Below are 17262 nucleotides of genomic sequence, written 5' to 3' on the forward strand. Positions count from 1 at the left end.
AGCATATCATTACAAGGTAAATCCTCGCCTTAAGGAAACTTGAGATTTTGATCCTTTTCCTTAAATCCTGATTCCTTTACATACGTTAGTGTATCCATATTAACTCATAGCTTTGTAGCTTTTTATAATCCATAGCATAGTCACTGTTCTTGTTTTCGAGTAGCTATAGTGTTGTAATCAAGTTGTACAATAGAGCTTAAGCTCACTTGTAATCCTTGTAATCTGATTATGTTTTAATAAAATTTTGATCTTTCAAAAAAAAAAAAATAAAAAAATAAATATAATTGGAACTTTAATGATATCTAATGATTATGGTATCCATGTTTCATGGATTCGAGAGTGACCCAGGATCGAGTCTAACAACTAACAACTAACCTTGCCTTTCAAAACAAAAAAAAATAAAAATAAAAAATGATTATGGTTATTTAAAAAATAGACAATAATTTTGTAACAAATAAAAATACAAAGGTGAAAAGTTTTTATGTGACCGAAGGAATATACTTTTTATAAAACTACCGATATTAAACATACCCACTTTTATTCTATTCTATTTTCTATTTACTATTTTCTATTTTTTTAATATACCGTATAATTTTCTGTTTAAGTAATATTTTAGATGATATGAATGTTAATGCATTAGCTTAGTGGTACGGTTGTTATGATTATGTTTGCTTGGTCACGAGTTCAATAAAATTACACAATAGGAAAGGACTGAAGGTGATACCCCCATCAAATTACATAGGAGCGTTGATTTTTCATTTTAGATTACTCTTATCCATAATAATTCCTATTATACAACTACATTTTATTTTATTGTATCTCATATACTTCTTTTTATTAGAAGAAAATTTACCAAAAAAATAACAGTTTCACACCCCAACGTTCCGGTAAATGCCCAGTTAAATGGACTTGAAATTTGCTTTTGTAGTTGACTAGGATAATACAATCATGAGAAGATTATATAAGCTTTTGAATTAGATGAAAGATGTCACAACAATGAACTTAATTTTTATGTTCAACATGTTTAATACTTTCGAATAAAAAAACGATTTCACGCACTAACTCTAATAATTACAATGAAATATGACAATAATATCGCAAGCACATTTTAAAATCGCCTCGTAAACATACAATACCACACCCGCGGAAACGCGCGGGCTACCACCCAACCTCTTTAGTATCATTGTAAATGTAAATGTTTACGGTCCTCACGATGATAATAGGAAAGTGGAGATGTGGAACATGCTGGAAAATCTTATTGCAAGCAATGATGCGGAGTGGGTAATTTGTGGAGACTTCAATGAAGTCAGAGATCAATCCGAGAGGTTAAACTGTGCATTTATAGGAGCAAGGGCAGCCCGTTTTAACAGCTTTATTGATAGAATGCAACTAATCGAAATACCTCTCCTTGGAATGAAGTTCACTAGAATAAGCGACAATGGGATGAAACTAAGCAAGCTGGACCGTTTCTTAGTGTTAGAAAATTTTATGCAGACGTGGGGTGATTTGTCGGTCATTGCTCTAGATAGAAACACCTCCGACCATTGCCCGATTGTTCTACAAAATAAAAATGTAGACTTTGGCCCGAAACCGTTCAAGATTTTCGATGAGTGGTTAGAAAAGGTGGAGGTCGAACATGTAATGTCTGAGGCATGGAACAAGCAGGTTACTCGTTCGAGACATGACTGTATTTTCAGAAATAAATTAAAAAACGTCAAAAAAGCTCTTCGGTCTTGGAGTAAGGTGCAATATGATACGTTAGACACTGAGTTGGATAATGCGAAAAAAAGAGCAGGAGAGCTGGAGAAAAAGGCCGAATCTCAGCAGCTAACTGAAACCGAAAGAGATGAATGGTTAAACTCAAGAGGAATTTGGCTTAAAAAAGAAAGGGAGAAAGCTCAAATGCTAAAACAAAAAGCACGAATCAAATGGGCAATAGACGGTGATGAAAACTCTAGACTATTCCATTCTTCGATCAAAAGAAGGAATAATAGCTCCAACATTAGGGGTCTTTACATTAATGGTGAGTGGCAAGAAAACCCCGTAGGAAATTAAGGAGGAAATCTGGAGGCATTTTAAAAGGACATTCGAAAAGCCCCAAAGCTATACAAACGATTTGAAAGGCCTGACTAATCTTAGCTTCAACAGAATCAGTGATATAGAGGCGAACGAACTCGAGGCACCTATTTCGGAAACAGAAATATGGGAGGCAATTAAAAAATGTTAAGACTCGAAAGCACCGGGGCTGGATGGCTTTAACATGAAATTTTTCAAGACATTTTGGTGGCTCATTAGAGATGATCTTAAGAAAGCGATCGATTGGTTTTGGGAAAATAATAGTATCTCAAAAGGTTGCAACGCCTCGTTTTTGACTCTAATCCCAAAAAAGAATGATCCGAATGGTCTTAACGATTATCGCCTATTAGTCTCATCGGAAGTTATTATAAGTTAGTGGCGAAAATACTAGCAAATCGCATTCACAAAATCATTCCAAAAATCATCGGGTACGAACAAAGTGCATTCATTCAAGGCCGGAATATTCTTGATAGCATCCTAATAGCCAATGAAGCAATGGAGGACCAAAAAAGGCGTAAGACAAAATGTCTAATTTTTAAAGCCGATTTTGCTAAAGCTTTTGATAGTGTTAATTGGTCTTTCCTCTTTGAAGTAATGAAGTGTATGGGATTTGGTTCAAAATGGATTTTGTGGATAAAAGAATGCCTCAAATCCGCCTCGATATCGGTGCTCGTTAATGGTTCTCCAACAAAGGAATTCGCACTTGAGAAAGGCGTCCGACAAAGGGATCCTTTATCCCCTTACCTCTTCATTGTGGCAGCCGAGGGCCTCAATGTACTCGCGGAAAAAGCTATTGAAGTGGGGCTTATGAAAGGGGTAGAAGTGGGTAGAGAAAAGGTGGTGGTGTCTCACCTCCAATATGCGGATGACACGATATTCTTTGGAGAATGGAGTAGACGTAATGCGCGTAACATAATGAAACTCCTAAAGTGTTATGAGGAAATGTCCGGGTTGAAAGTAAACTTCGCAAAAAGCTGTCTTCATGGGGTTGGTATTCAAAACGACTCGATAAAAGAACTAGCTTCTTATATGGGTTGTGAAGTTGGGTCTCTCCCTTTCACGTACCTTGGACTCCCGATTGGGTGCAACATGAAAAAGTTAAAGGATTGGGATTTTGTGGTTGAAAAATTCAAAAAAAGGTTATCAGATGGAAAGCGAAGACGTTGTCTTTTGGTGGTCGTATTACCCTCCTAAAGTCGGTTCTTAGTAGCCTCCCGTTGTAGGCCTTCTCCTTATTCCGCGCTCCATCGTGTATCATAAGCTTGCTTGAAGGTATGAGAAGAACTTTCTTTTGGGGCGGGTCGGGGGACAAGTCTAATATGGCTTGGGTTAATTGGGACACGATTCTTAATTCCTACGGGAAGGGGGGGGGGGGGGGGGGGGGGGGTTGGTTTAAACATTGGGTCTCTAAAAGCTAAAAACCTAGCCTTACTAGGAAAGTGGTGGTGGCGATTTCGTATGGAACATGATGCATTTTGGGTAAAAATATTCAAAAGTATTCATGGGCGGGATGGGGGTTTGGGTTATTCGGATGGAAATCATAACATCAAAGGCGCAATTTGGAACAGTGTTAAACATATTGACAAAGATCTTTTTAAATTAAAAATGAACCTGGCTAATTCTTTTATGCGAGTTATAAGTGATGGTGCAGACATCTTATTCTGGAAGGATACCTGGCTCGGTGACAAACCACTGTGTGTAAAGTTTAACCGCCTATTCAGATTGGAGTCGAATAAAGAAGCGAGTGTGAAAGATCGAATCATTAAGCAGGGAACAGACTGCACGTTTAATTGGAGTTGGGTCAGGGACATTTCGGGTAGAACGGTTGTGGAGTTTGATGAATACAATCACTGCTTTTGGGATTCAAATTTGCAGATAAAGATAAGGACTCGTGGGTTTGGTCTTCAAGTAATAGTGGACTTTTCTCTTCTAATATTTTAAGGAGTCAAATTGATGACTTATTGTTGCCTGAAGCTGCAAATACAAGTGAAACTTTGCAAAACAAATTAATCCTTCAAAAGATAGGCACATTCATCTGGAGGGCTCAGCGAAATAGATTACCGGTAAGAATTGAGTTGGACAAAAAAGGTGTCGATCTCGACTCTGTTAGATGCCCGATCTGTGACAACGCGTTGGAATCAATAGACCATGTGCTACAACAGTGTTCTTATGCAAGTGAAGTATGGTGTCGATTTTTTCGTTGGTGGGGGTTGTCGAACCCCATTGGAACAAGTCTAAAGGACCTTGTGCAAGGCGAATCTTTCTTTCAAAATAACGCCTTACTCAAAAAGGTGTTTCAAGCCTCGGTTTGGGTATGTGCGTACAAGATTTGGCAAAACCGTAACAAGGTATTTCGTCAAAAAATTTGGATAGCCGCTATGTTAATTCAAGAAGTGCAAGTCAAAAGTTTCGAATGGATAGCAAACCGTTTGAAGAAGAAATCAATCAATTGGTTACAATGGCTCATTAATCCAAGGGTACTCGATGATCCCGGTTAATACAAAGGATCAATTTTCTGTTTATTGCTAGTCGTCTGTAATAGTCTTCTATTTCTAGTCCTGTAGGTTAGTCGCTCAAATGTGAGTCTCTCCCATGCTGAAAATAGCAAGATTTGTAAATTGTGTTCTTCATCTATAATATTTTTGGCTTTTCGAAAAAAATAAAAATAAAACTAAAACATATCAACGCGCCGGTAAATAGTTATATGGAGGGAATTCAACTTTGCACTACCACAAATATTTGTATGGAGAGAATTTAACTTTACACTACCACAAATTAAATGGAATATTGAAATATAATTTTTTTATTTTAAAACAAACAAATTTTTATTAATTTAATATAAATTAGACATGTATAAAGATTACATTCAAGCCTATGGCATGCATACATTCCATTCTTGCATAAATCATGCACAACATCTAAAAACTACCTACAAAACTAAGATGAGCAGCAGCATCAGCGATACATATTTTGAGAGCTGAGAAAAAGAAACCTGAACGAAAATTTACAAATATACATTAGGAGCAGTCCCACTGATGCTAGTCGAACGACTTCTTTTTAGCAAAAACTGATAACCATTCGAAACTTTTAATTTGTATCTCGTTCAAAGCCACCGACCCGCTCCACCATTTGTTCTTGAAAACCTTTTGATTGCGATCCTTCCAAATGACATAATCGGTAACCCACTCTATAGCTTGCCGCAGAACATATCTTCAACCCATCCTGATTTTACGTCCTGATGCTTTCCGCAGAACATATCTTCAAAGCAAACATTGCTTACGTTTCCTAAACCCCACCACTTATAAACTTTCTCCCAAATATCCATGGAGTGCTTACAAAGGATGAGGGCATGATCTATAGATTCCAATCCGTCATCACAAGTAGGACAACGTACTGTACCTAGATCAATTCCTCACTTGTCCAGTTCGATTCGAACCGAGAGTCTACCTAATTTTGCCCGCCATACAAAAATACCAAATTTTTGAAGTAAAAGTTTGTGACACATTGTTCCATTGTTAACATTGTTATTCAAACACTGATGCGCCATCAATGATATTTGTGAGATGTTTTGTAGAAAACATGTCATTAGAGTTAAGATCACATACCCATTTGTCTTTGTTTATATTCTGATTTTGCAGAGAAAGAATTTCCGAAGTCAATTCCAGTAGTTCCACCTTTGATCTTCTTGTAGGATGTCTACTCCAGTTCCAGTGCGTAATTCATGTTGACCCGTTCCATATTATCCTATCTTTTACCTTAGCTTTCTTATTCCCTTCAAGCGCGTAGAGTCTTTTAAACCTGCTTTTTCAATTGAACATCTCAAGCCACATATCAACCTAAAATTTATATCCCCCCATCCCCGATTTCTTTCTTAAACAAAAGTTAAAACCCATATGATTGAAACCCAAGAGTAATATTCAAGTGAAACCAAATTTTAAGTTGAGATTTAAGGGACCAATCAGAGTGCAACACGTGGCACGATAATCACATGTGATTGAAAAAAAAAATTAAAAAAAAAATTTTCAACAAAAAAATTGTAATTTCTTTTTTCGAAAAAAATTTTCCGAATTTTTTTTTTCGATTTTGTAACAACCCAACCCGTATTCCATACGATAATTTTTTTTTATAATACATATTTACGCGCCAATTAAATATGTAAACCATTCCACAAGTTCCATTTAAACGTACATCAACTTAAATGTTTACAAAAGGCACGAAGGACATTAATTAAGTTTTATACAAGTTTGACCCACTACAATGATAGTTTATAATCCAAACGACACTCGAGCACGGTTTGGGGCTAAACTGTAACACCCTAGGTAAAACGTTCCCCGTAGCATGATATTGTCCGCTTTGCAGAGATAGGGACGTACCCTTGTCTCCCCCGTAGGTTGCTCACGGATTTTTCTTGGCGACCAAACACGACGAGCACTTTCCCAGTAGGTCACCCATCCTGGTAGTGCTCTCGCCTGAGCACGCTTAACTGCAGAGTTCTCATGGGATCTGCTGCGCTTGTGGTCCCAAAACGCGTCATGCTAGGAAAGGTCTCCACACCCTTATAAGGCATGCTTCGTTCCCCTCTCCAACCGATGTGGGACGGATGTAACACGGATGTTACAATCCTCCCCCCTAATGGGACACAGCGTCCTCGCTGTGCACGTTTGGTCCGGGGCCTGGCTCTGATACCATTGTGTAACACCCCAGGTAAAACGTTCCCCGTAGCATGATATTGTCCGCTTTGCAGAGATAGGGACGTACCCTTGTCTCCCCCGTAGGTTGCTCACGGATTTTTCTCTGGATTCGGGCACTGGCTCTTATAGTGACCTTGTTTTCCACACCCATAACAAGTAATGGTAGCCAAAGCAGTTCTATTTGCATTGGTGGCAGGAGTCTTGGTACCATTTGTATTTATAACGAGAGCCCTACAATCTTCAGCAAGATGACCCTTTCGATTACATTTGTTGCATACCACATTACAGTAACCAGAGTGATGTTTGTGGCATCGGTTGCATAAAGGATTTTGTCCTTTATAACCAAAGCTTAAACCACTACCCGCACCTTGCGTGATTTCTTGTTTCTTAAAAGATTGTTGTTGGTTACCTCGATCATAATTTCCATTCCACTTTCTTTTGTTACCTGATACCTTCACATCAGTATTGGATACTTTCTTATCCATGATGACCTGATCCATTAGCTCGTTTGCCATGGTTATAGCTTCATGAATTGTCTTAGGTTTCGATGCTGTAACGTTTGCCTTGACCTTTTTGGGCAAACCATCTTTGTACATTTCAATCTTCCGTTCTTCGGTTGGAACCAATTCAGGACATAGCAAAACTAATTCCATGAATCGCTGATTGTAGTATAAAAGATAGCTATATTTACAAAAGATAGCTATATTTGAATCCTCGTTCCGTTTTCTCAAAGATTTCTATACGTATACCTAGGGTATATGTACCCGTATCATACGCAGCTTCTAGATGTATTTACTATTGGTATATACCAATAAAAATCTGCTCCTTAGCAGCCTTAAATGATTAAGAAACATGTGGAACCAACCATTTGTCAAGTAGCATGAATTATTTAGCAAGAAAACAAAGTTAGGTATCTTTTTTTTCCTTTATAACCTAAAAACGTTTTTATGCATGCACACCATTTCTTCACCCCATTTTCTCATACTTACACTCCCATTTCTCTCTCAAAATACTCTTAACTTCATACTTGATCATCTCCAAGCATTTTCCCCATCATTTAGCTTCAAAAACATCACTTAATCACCATAAGAAAACCCTTACAAAAACACTTCAAGAATCCTTCCAAGAACACAAACTTACTTCCAATCTTTCATCCAATTCCATCACCCTTTTATCTGTAATACCCCAGGTAAAACGTTCCACGTAGCATGATATTGTCCGCTTTGCAGAGATAGGGACGTACCCTTGTCTCCCCCGTAGGTTGCTCACGGATTTTTCTTGGCGACCAAACACGACGAGCACTTTCCCAGTAGGTCACCCATCCTGGTAGTGCTCTCGCCTGAGCACGCTTAACTGCAGAGTTCTCATGGGATCTGCTGCGCTTGTGGTCCCAAAACGCGTCATGCTAGGAAAGGTCTCCACACCCTTATAAGGCATGCTTCGTTCCCCTCTCCAACCGATGTGGGACGGATGTAACACGGATGTTACAATCCTCCCCCCTAATGGGACACAGCGTCCTCGCTGTGCACGTTTGGTCCGGGGCCTGGCTCTGATACCATTCTGTAACACCCCAGGTAAAACGTTCCCCGTAGCATGATATTGTCCGCTTTGCAGAGATAGGGACGTACCCTTGTCTCCTCCGTAGGTTGCTCACGGATTTTTCTTGGCGACCAAACACGACGAGCACTTTCCCAGTAGGTCACCCATCCTGGTAGTGCTCTCGCCTGAGCACGCTTAACTGCAGAGTTCTCATGGGATCTGCTGCGCTTGTGGTCCCAAAACGCGTCATGCTAGGAAAGGTCTCCACACCCTTATAAGGCATGCTTCGTTCCCCTCTCCAACCGATGTGGGACGGATGTAACACGGATGTTACAATAAACTACCCAAAACGTTAGGACAAACTTCAAAAGCTATGCCAAAAGCACCCCCGACAACATAAGCGGGAGACCACTAGTCCAAACGTATGCCCTTACCCTTGTCCAAGCCGGAACCTATAAAATGATAAACAATGAGAGGGTAAGCAATGCTTAGTGAGTGCAACAATTATACATACATATATATAACCTATCCATTTGCAATCACAATACCAAATACCTCATACGAACTTGTAACTCAAATAGCATGTCAACATACCCGTAACGCTAACAAGTCGTACATTATCACACCACTTCATTAGCATATACTCAACTCAGTATATATATAATATGCTAAACAAAAACAACAATCTCAATATGGTTAACCAATAACGCTATGGGGCTACCGGCTCGTGGTTCACACCATACGCTTGAGTCATACTCTTTTATAGTGCTACCGGCTCGTGGTTAACACTCGGTGCTACCGGCTCGTGGTTCACATCTTAGTTTATAGTGCTACCGGCTCATGGTTCACACTCGATGCTACCGGCTCGTGGTTCACATCTTAGTTTATAGTGCTACCGGCTCGTGGTTCACACTCCATCCCACACATGTTATGGCACTACCGGCACGTGGTTCATACCATAACATTCACAAATAAACACGCCATATACATGAACGCATAATTATTCCACTCACCTTGTCACAAGGATGATGATTTAGCACTTCCGAGCTTCAACGCAATGTACCTAAATCATTAAGTGCACATTCAATTTCACAACTAGTGGGATTAACCACAATACTCCCACTTGAGCATTTAATGACCCAATTTGCATTAAATGACTCAACTACTCACAACCGCCCATAAATGGCCAAGACTCGACTTTAATCACTAAGACTAGTGAATTAAAGTCTATTAACTTCAATTAACACAAAACTTAGGGTAATCCATACCCATTTCATCTAATTAGGTCAACTAGTACATTTTGACCCATTTTATTTTACTTAAACTCACAATCAAGTCAAACCTACCCATTAACACTTCTTTCATAAATTTAAAAGTGCATTAGTGACCAACAACACCAATTGACACTTACAACCTCAAATCACAAGGCCAAGACCCTAGATTGTGGCTATTAGGGTTTCATAACAACAACATAACCCAACTTCACCCATTTTACCCTCAAATGGGTCATACAATCTCTAGTAACCAAAACCCTAGCCATTATCCAATTAAAACTTAAAACATGGAGTTAAGACTTACCAATACAATCACAACGTAGCTAGAGACGTAGGGAACAACTTTAAAACTTGGGTTCGGGTGAGATTTGGTCTCCTTCTTTTCCAAGTGAGCTTTCTCTCACTAAACCCTAACTCTCTCTCTCTAAAATTGAATGTGGTGTAGGTGAAGATGTGTTAAATGAGTTAGGATAACTCATTTATCAGTTTTCTAGATCTAAAACCGTCCATAAGTGAAAAGACTTAAACATCCCCAAAGATGCCATTTAAATTGGGTCAAATTTGTCAAACAGCGACATCTGTCGCGTTTCGCGACAACCTGTCGCGTAACGCGACGCCCAAACGCGATAAACCACAACAGAACGCGATAACCTCGACAGAACTGGGGTTCTGGAGCTGTCGCGTTCCAGCCCACTTTGTCGCGTATCGCGACGCACCAGGACGCGATGAAACTCACTCAGACGCGACAGAAGGCCTGATCAAACCATTTTCCAATATTTTCACACATTAAACTAAAATAAACGATCATAGATGCAATAATAAACGTATATGAGGTTAATTATGCACCTTAAGTCATATTCGAGGAAAACGGGATGTTACAACTCTCCCCCACTTGAATCGGAGCGCGTCCTCGCGATCCAAGCCGCATGACAAGATTGTAGGTAAACCAACACGAATTCTTCGGGTTCCCAAGTAAATTCGGAACCTTTACTACGATGCCATTAAACTTTAAAAGTTCTCACTTCTTTATTTCTCAACCTTTTGACCTTCTCATCAAGTATAGCAATCGGATCCTCAATATACTCTAACTTATTGTTCAGCTCAATTTCGTCTAAAGGCATCCAAGAAGAATCATCCGCAAGACACTTACGGAGATGGGAAACATGGAATGTATCATGGATCCCCGCAAGCTCTTCGGGTAATTCAAAACGATACGCAACTTCATCAACACGAGCTAAAACCTTAAATGGCCCAATAAACCGAGGAGCTAACTTTCCCCGTTTTCGAAACCGAATAATACCTTTCCATGGCGAAACCTTAATCATCACCATATCACCTTCTTGAAATTCGATCGTTCGTCTACGCTTATCGGCATACGACTTTTGCCTATCTTGAGCCTTTTTCAAATGCTCTCGAATCACATCAATTTTGCTTTTCGTCTCTAACACCAAATCGGTACTCCCGATTTCCTTTTGTCCCACTTCACCCCAACAAATCGGGGTTCGACATCTACGCCCATAAAGCATCTCATAAGGTGGCATCCCAATACTAGTATGATAACTATTATTGTACGAGAATTCCACCAATGGCAAATGCTCGTCCCAACTACCACCAAAATCGATAATACAAGCCCGTAACATATCCTCCAAAGTTTGATTCGTACGTTCGGTTTGACCGTCCGTTTGAGGATGATACGCCGTGCTCAACTTCAATTGCGTACCCATATCTTCATGAAACCTTTCCCAAAATCGAGATGTAAAACGAGTATCTCGATCCGAAATAATAGATATAGGAACACCGTGTCGAGAGATGACTTCCTTGATAAACAACTTAGCCAAGGTCTCCGACGATATCGCTTCCTTAATAAGAAGAAACAAAGCACTCTTTGTCAGTCGATCAACTATAACCCAAATCGAATCAAATTGGGTTCTCGCCGTTTTAGGTAACTTTGTGATGAAATCCATGGTAATGTGCTCCCATTTCCATTTCGGGATTTCCAACGGTTGTAACTTACCATACGGCTTTTGGTGCTCGGCCTTAACTTGCAAACACGTGACGCATTGTTCAACATACTTCACAACATCACGTTTCATGCCCGGCCACCAATAATCTTTTCTTAAATCTAGATACATTCCCGTCGCGCCCGGATGAATGGAATACTTCGACTTATGTGCTTCATCAAGTAGCACTTGTCGATAATCACCCATCTTAGGCACCCACACTCTTCCTTGAAAAGACAACAAACCATGCGAGCCCATAGTAATGAACTCCGATTGCCCCATTATTCGTTCCGCAAGCTTGTTGTGAACGTAAGCCTCTATTTGAATCACACCAAGTTTTTCAAGAAAATCGTTAGTAATAATCATATGTAACAATCCCAATCGTAACGCCGGGTGAGGACTCTTTCGACTTAACGCATCCGCGACCACATTTGCCTTGCCCGGATGATAAAGTATTTCACAATCATAATCTTTCACCACATCCATCCACCTACGTTGGCGATAATTCAAATCTCGTTGATTGAAGAGGTGTTTCAAACTCTTCTGATCCGAAAAAATCGTACTCTTGACACCATACAAGTAGTGGCGCCAAATTTTCAACGCATGCACAACCGCCGCCAACTCAAGATCATGAGTCAGATATCTCGTCTCGTGTTCCTTTAATTGTCAAGAGGCATAAGCGATGACTTTATCCCTTTGCATAAGAACACACCCGAGTCCATTTAATGAAGCATCACAATAAACCGTCATGTCTTCCACTCCTTCCGGTAACACTAACACCGGAGCTTGACACAACTTCTCTTTTAATAATTGAAAAGCAATTTCTTGCTCGTTCTCCCAATTAAACCTAGCATTCTTTCTCGTCAACTTCGTCAATGGAGAAGCAATCTTAGAAAAGTCTTGGATAAACCGACGATAATAACCGGCCAATCCGAGAAAACTTCGGATTTTCGTAGGCGTAGTCGGTCGTCCCCAACTCTTCACCGTCTCGATCTTCCCCGGATCTACTTGAATACCGTTTTCGTTCACAATATGACCAAGGAATTGAACTTCCCTTAGCCAAAATTCACATTTGGAGAACTTTGCATACAACTTCTCCTTTCGTAGCGTCTTCAATACTTCATGCAAATGATGTTCATGTTCGTTCATACTTTTCGAGTAAACAAGTATATCGTCGATGAACATAATTACCGACTTGTCAAACATAGGTTGGCACACTCAGTTCATAAGGTCCATGAGTGCCGCTGGTGCATTCGTAAGACCAAAAGGCATAACTACAAATTCTAAATGCCCATAACGCGTTCGAAAAGCCATTTTCTCGATGTCTTCCTCACGGACCCGCATTTGGTGATAGCCGGACCGTAGGTCGATTTTAGAGAAATACGTTGCACCTTGGAGTTGGTCAAACAAATCGTCAATCCGAGGTAATGGATAACGATTCTTGATCGTCACTTTATTTAACTCCCGATAATCGATGCACATCCGCATACTACCATCCTTCTTCTTTACGAATAAAACCGGAGCGCCCCATGGCGAAGCACTCGGTCGAATAAAACCCCTCTCGAGCAACTCTTGGGTTTGATTTAACAACTCTTGCATTTTCGTCGGTGCTAAACGATAAGGAGTTTTAGCAATGGGAGTAGCTCCCGGAACCAACTCAATGCGAAATTCAACTTGTCTTTCCGTCGGAACACCAGGTAACTCGTCCAGAAAAATGTCTTCGAATTCACTAACCACCGGAATTTCACGAATAGGTGGTGGCTCATCACGAGTATCAATAACGTGGGCAAGAAAAGCCATGCCACCACTAACAAGAAAACGACGTGCCCGTGCAAAAGAACATATCGGCACAAGTCTTCTTCGTTTATCACCGGGAATAATTAACTCTCCCCCACTAGGGGTCTTCACACGAATAAACTTCTCATGGCATGCAATATCGGCTCTATTATGATCGAGCCAATCCATGCCCACAACAATATCAAAGTCGCCCAAAGTCATCGGGATGAGATCAATTTTAAAGTTTTCGGCACCAAAAATGACATCACAGTTCTTACACACACCAACCACTAGCACCGTCTTGCCGTCTGCTATTTCGACTTCTACCGGACGACTTAACTTAGCTAACGGTCTATCAAGTTTAGGCACAAATTTTGGAGACACAAACGACAAATTTGCACCGCTATCAAAAAGAATCCTTGCCAGATTGGAATTAACCAAGAAAGTACCTGAGACAACTTCGTTGGATTGCTTGGCTTCGTCGTTAGTCATCAAATAGTTTCGCCCTCGAGCCGTACCCGCCGCCTTCTCTAGCCTTTTAACATTATCGTTGTTCAAATCGGGACACTCTGACTTTCGGTGTCCTTCTTTGTTGCAATTAAAACAAGTGATTTTGGTCGACGCCTTGGTGCAATCATGGGCCATGTGTCCTCTTTGATTACAATTATAACATGTGGGCCCGAAACCCCGTAAGCACCCTTCTTCACACTATTAATGCTTTCGGAGCCTTTCTTGTTCTTTTTATTGGAAAAGTTCGAATGACTCGAACCTTCAAACTTTCTTTTAGAAAAAGTGAAATCGCTTTTCCTTGGAACCTCTGGCTTAAAACCCCGACCCAACTCAAACAACTCCTCAAAAGACTTAGCCATACCCCGACTAATCTTACCCTTCAACTCATCATTTAAAGTACGGTAGAAATCTTTCATTAATTTGTGATCGTCACCAACATATTCCGGGCAAAAGCGAGTCTTTGCCAAAAAGGTAGACTTGAGAGTAACCAAGTCCATCGAACCTTGTTGCAAATGATGCAACTCGTCCCGGATTCTATCAAGGTCAGAAGAAGTTCGGTATTCTTGGAAGAATTCCTTCTTAAACTCCTCCCATGTCAAGCTCATGCATTGCTCTTCACCGTATAAATTGATTTTGTCGTCCCACCACAACTTGCCTTCTTCAGGTAGCATGCTAGACCCATATCTCGTCGTCTTCTCGGGAGGACATTCCGTGGTACGGAAAGCTCCGTCGATATCGGAAATCCAACAAGTGCTTTTCAATGGATCCCTCACCCCATTAAACATCGGAGGTTGAGTATCCTTGAAATTTTTGTATTGGAAGTCCCGCCTTCCACCCCCACCATTACCTTCACCCCCTTTGCCTCGAGGATAAATGTTTCTAGCCTCTAAAGCCTCCTCTATTGCGGATTTCATTCGATCGTTGATCATTTCGGTCACTTGTCCATCGACCGACTCTTGGAAGACCTTTCGGACATCGTCAAGAAAATCCTTCTTTAACTTTTTAAAGATGGCCTCAACCTTGGCCGTGAGTTCAACATCCTCACTCGTACCACCGTTATCATTATCGTGTCCGTTTCTTGTCTTCATTCTATAAAACGGAAAAGATTAAACAAAGAACGAAAAGACATAACATGTAAGTATATACATGTACACCACACTACTCCATCTTGTTCGACAATCGTCGTACATTACTTGTTTGACACGATTTGCACCCGTAACAATGGTAGCTAATCATTGTTACGCGAGCACGTCGCATTAACTTGCTAGTACAACGTCCATCTAGCTCGATGCTTGCTAAACACCACACAAATCAATTAGCACAAGGTTAGTTCACATAAACCAAAGCACTAACAATTCCCGATTAGACTCAAAGTCCTACAAGTCCCGCATAAAGCGCACACACAATAAAGTCCAAGTCTAGGCACCTATCTCAAGTCACCTAAATCCCTTAGACCGTGCTCTGATACCACTTGTAACAACCCAACCCGTATTCCATACAATAATTTTTTTTTATAATACATATTTACGCGCCAATTAAGTATGTAAACCATTCCACAAGTTCCATTTAAACGTACATCAACTTAAATGTTTACAAAAGGCACGAAGGCCATTAATTAAGTTTTATACAAGTTTGACCCACTACAATGATAGTTTATAATCCAAACGACACTCGAGCACGGTTTGGGGCTAAACTACCCAAAACGTTAGGCCAAACTTCAAAAGCTATGCCAAAAGCACCCCCGACAACATAAGCGGGAGACCACTAGTCCAAACGTATGCCCTTACCCTTGTCCAAGCCGGAACCTATAAAATGATAAACAACGAGAGGGTAAGTAATGCTTAGTGAGTGCAACAATTATACATACATATATATAACCTATCCATTTGCAATCACAATACCAAATACCTCATACGAACTTGTAACTCAAATAGCATGTCAACATACCCGTAACGCTAACAAGTCGTACATTATCACACCACTTCATTAGCATATACTCAACTCAGTATATATATAATATGCTAAACAAAAACAACAATCTCAATATGGTTAACCAATAATGCTATGGTGCTATCGGCTCGTGGTTCACACCATACGCTTAAGTCATACTCTTTTATAGTGCTACCGGCTCGTGGTTCACACTCGATGCTACTGGCTCGTGGTTCACATCTTAGTTTATAGTGCTACCGGCTCATGGTTCACACTCGATGCTACCGGCTCGTGGTTCACATCTTAGTTTATAGTGCTACCGGCTCGTGGTTCACACTCCATCCCACACATGTTATGGCACTACCGGCACGTGGTTCATACCATAACATTCACAAATAAACACGCTATATACATGAACGCATAATTATTCCACTCACCTTGTCACAAGGATGATGATTTAGCACTTCCGAGCTTCAAAGCAATGTACCTAAATCATTAAGTGCACATTCAATTTCACAACTAGTGGGATTAACCACAATACTCCTGAGCATTTAATGACCCAATTTGCATTAAATGACTCAACTACTCAGAACCGCCCATAAATGGCCAAGACTCGACTTTAATCACTAAGACTAGTGAATTAAAGTCTACTAACTTCAATTAACACAAAACTTAGGGTAATCCATACCCATTTCATCTAATTAGGTCAACTAGTACATTTTGACCCATTTTATTTTACTTAAACTCACAATCAAGTCAAACCTACCTATTAACACTTCTTTCATAAATTTTAAAGTGCATTAGTGACCAACAACACCAATTGACACTTACAACCTCAAATCACAAGGCCAATACCCTAGATTGTGGCTATTAGGGTTTCATAACAACAACATAACCCAACTTCACCCATTTTACCCTCAAATGGGTCATACAAACTCTAGTAACCAAAACCTTAGCCATTTGATAATGCTAAAAACGAACACATATTTCATAGCATTATCCCTCAAGAAAGACAAGATTTTAGTTGCAATTGTTCTATTTACAAGTGATATTCGTTTAAATAATAAAAGGTGATGACAAAAGGCAGATTCAACAATTTGAAGACGCAAACGACCAAAAAGCTAAAAAGTACAAAGTACAATCCAAGTGGTTCAATATATTGATGAGAAACGTCTAAAAATTACAAACGTACAAGCCGCAAAACGTAAAGTACAAGATATTAAATTATACGAAAAGGCGTTCGAAAATCCGGAACCGAGACATGAACCAACTTTCAACGCTCGACGCAACGGAGCTGAAAGTACAAGTCAACTATGCACAAGAATATAATATAATATTTAAATAATTCATAATAAGAATAATAATAAATAATAAAAAGTTGTTAATTGAGCATAGTTAAGGGGTCGTAAGTGAAAATTTCAAATCAACATTTGCCTATAAAACGAGACTACGGAGAATGAAGAAATA

The 17262-nt window shown here is 39.9% G+C and overlaps 1 protein-coding gene across 1 annotated transcript; it reads left to right on the forward strand.

Moving 5' to 3' along the window:
- The first annotated feature begins 1233 nt into the window (after positions 1-1233).
- Positions 1234-2055, forward strand: LOC139859691 (uncharacterized). Its single transcript, XM_071848472.1, has one exon. It carries the CDS (start codon positions 1234-1236, stop codon positions 2053-2055), a length of 822 nt encoding a protein of 273 aa, XP_071704573.1.
- Positions 2056-17262: the final 15207 nt, after the last annotated feature.

Source organism: Rutidosis leptorrhynchoides, chromosome 7 (genome assembly GCF_046630445.1).
Source record: "Rutidosis leptorrhynchoides isolate AG116_Rl617_1_P2 chromosome 7, CSIRO_AGI_Rlap_v1, whole genome shotgun sequence".
In the NCBI taxonomy this organism is placed as follows: Eukaryota; Viridiplantae; Streptophyta; class Magnoliopsida; order Asterales; family Asteraceae; genus Rutidosis; species Rutidosis leptorrhynchoides.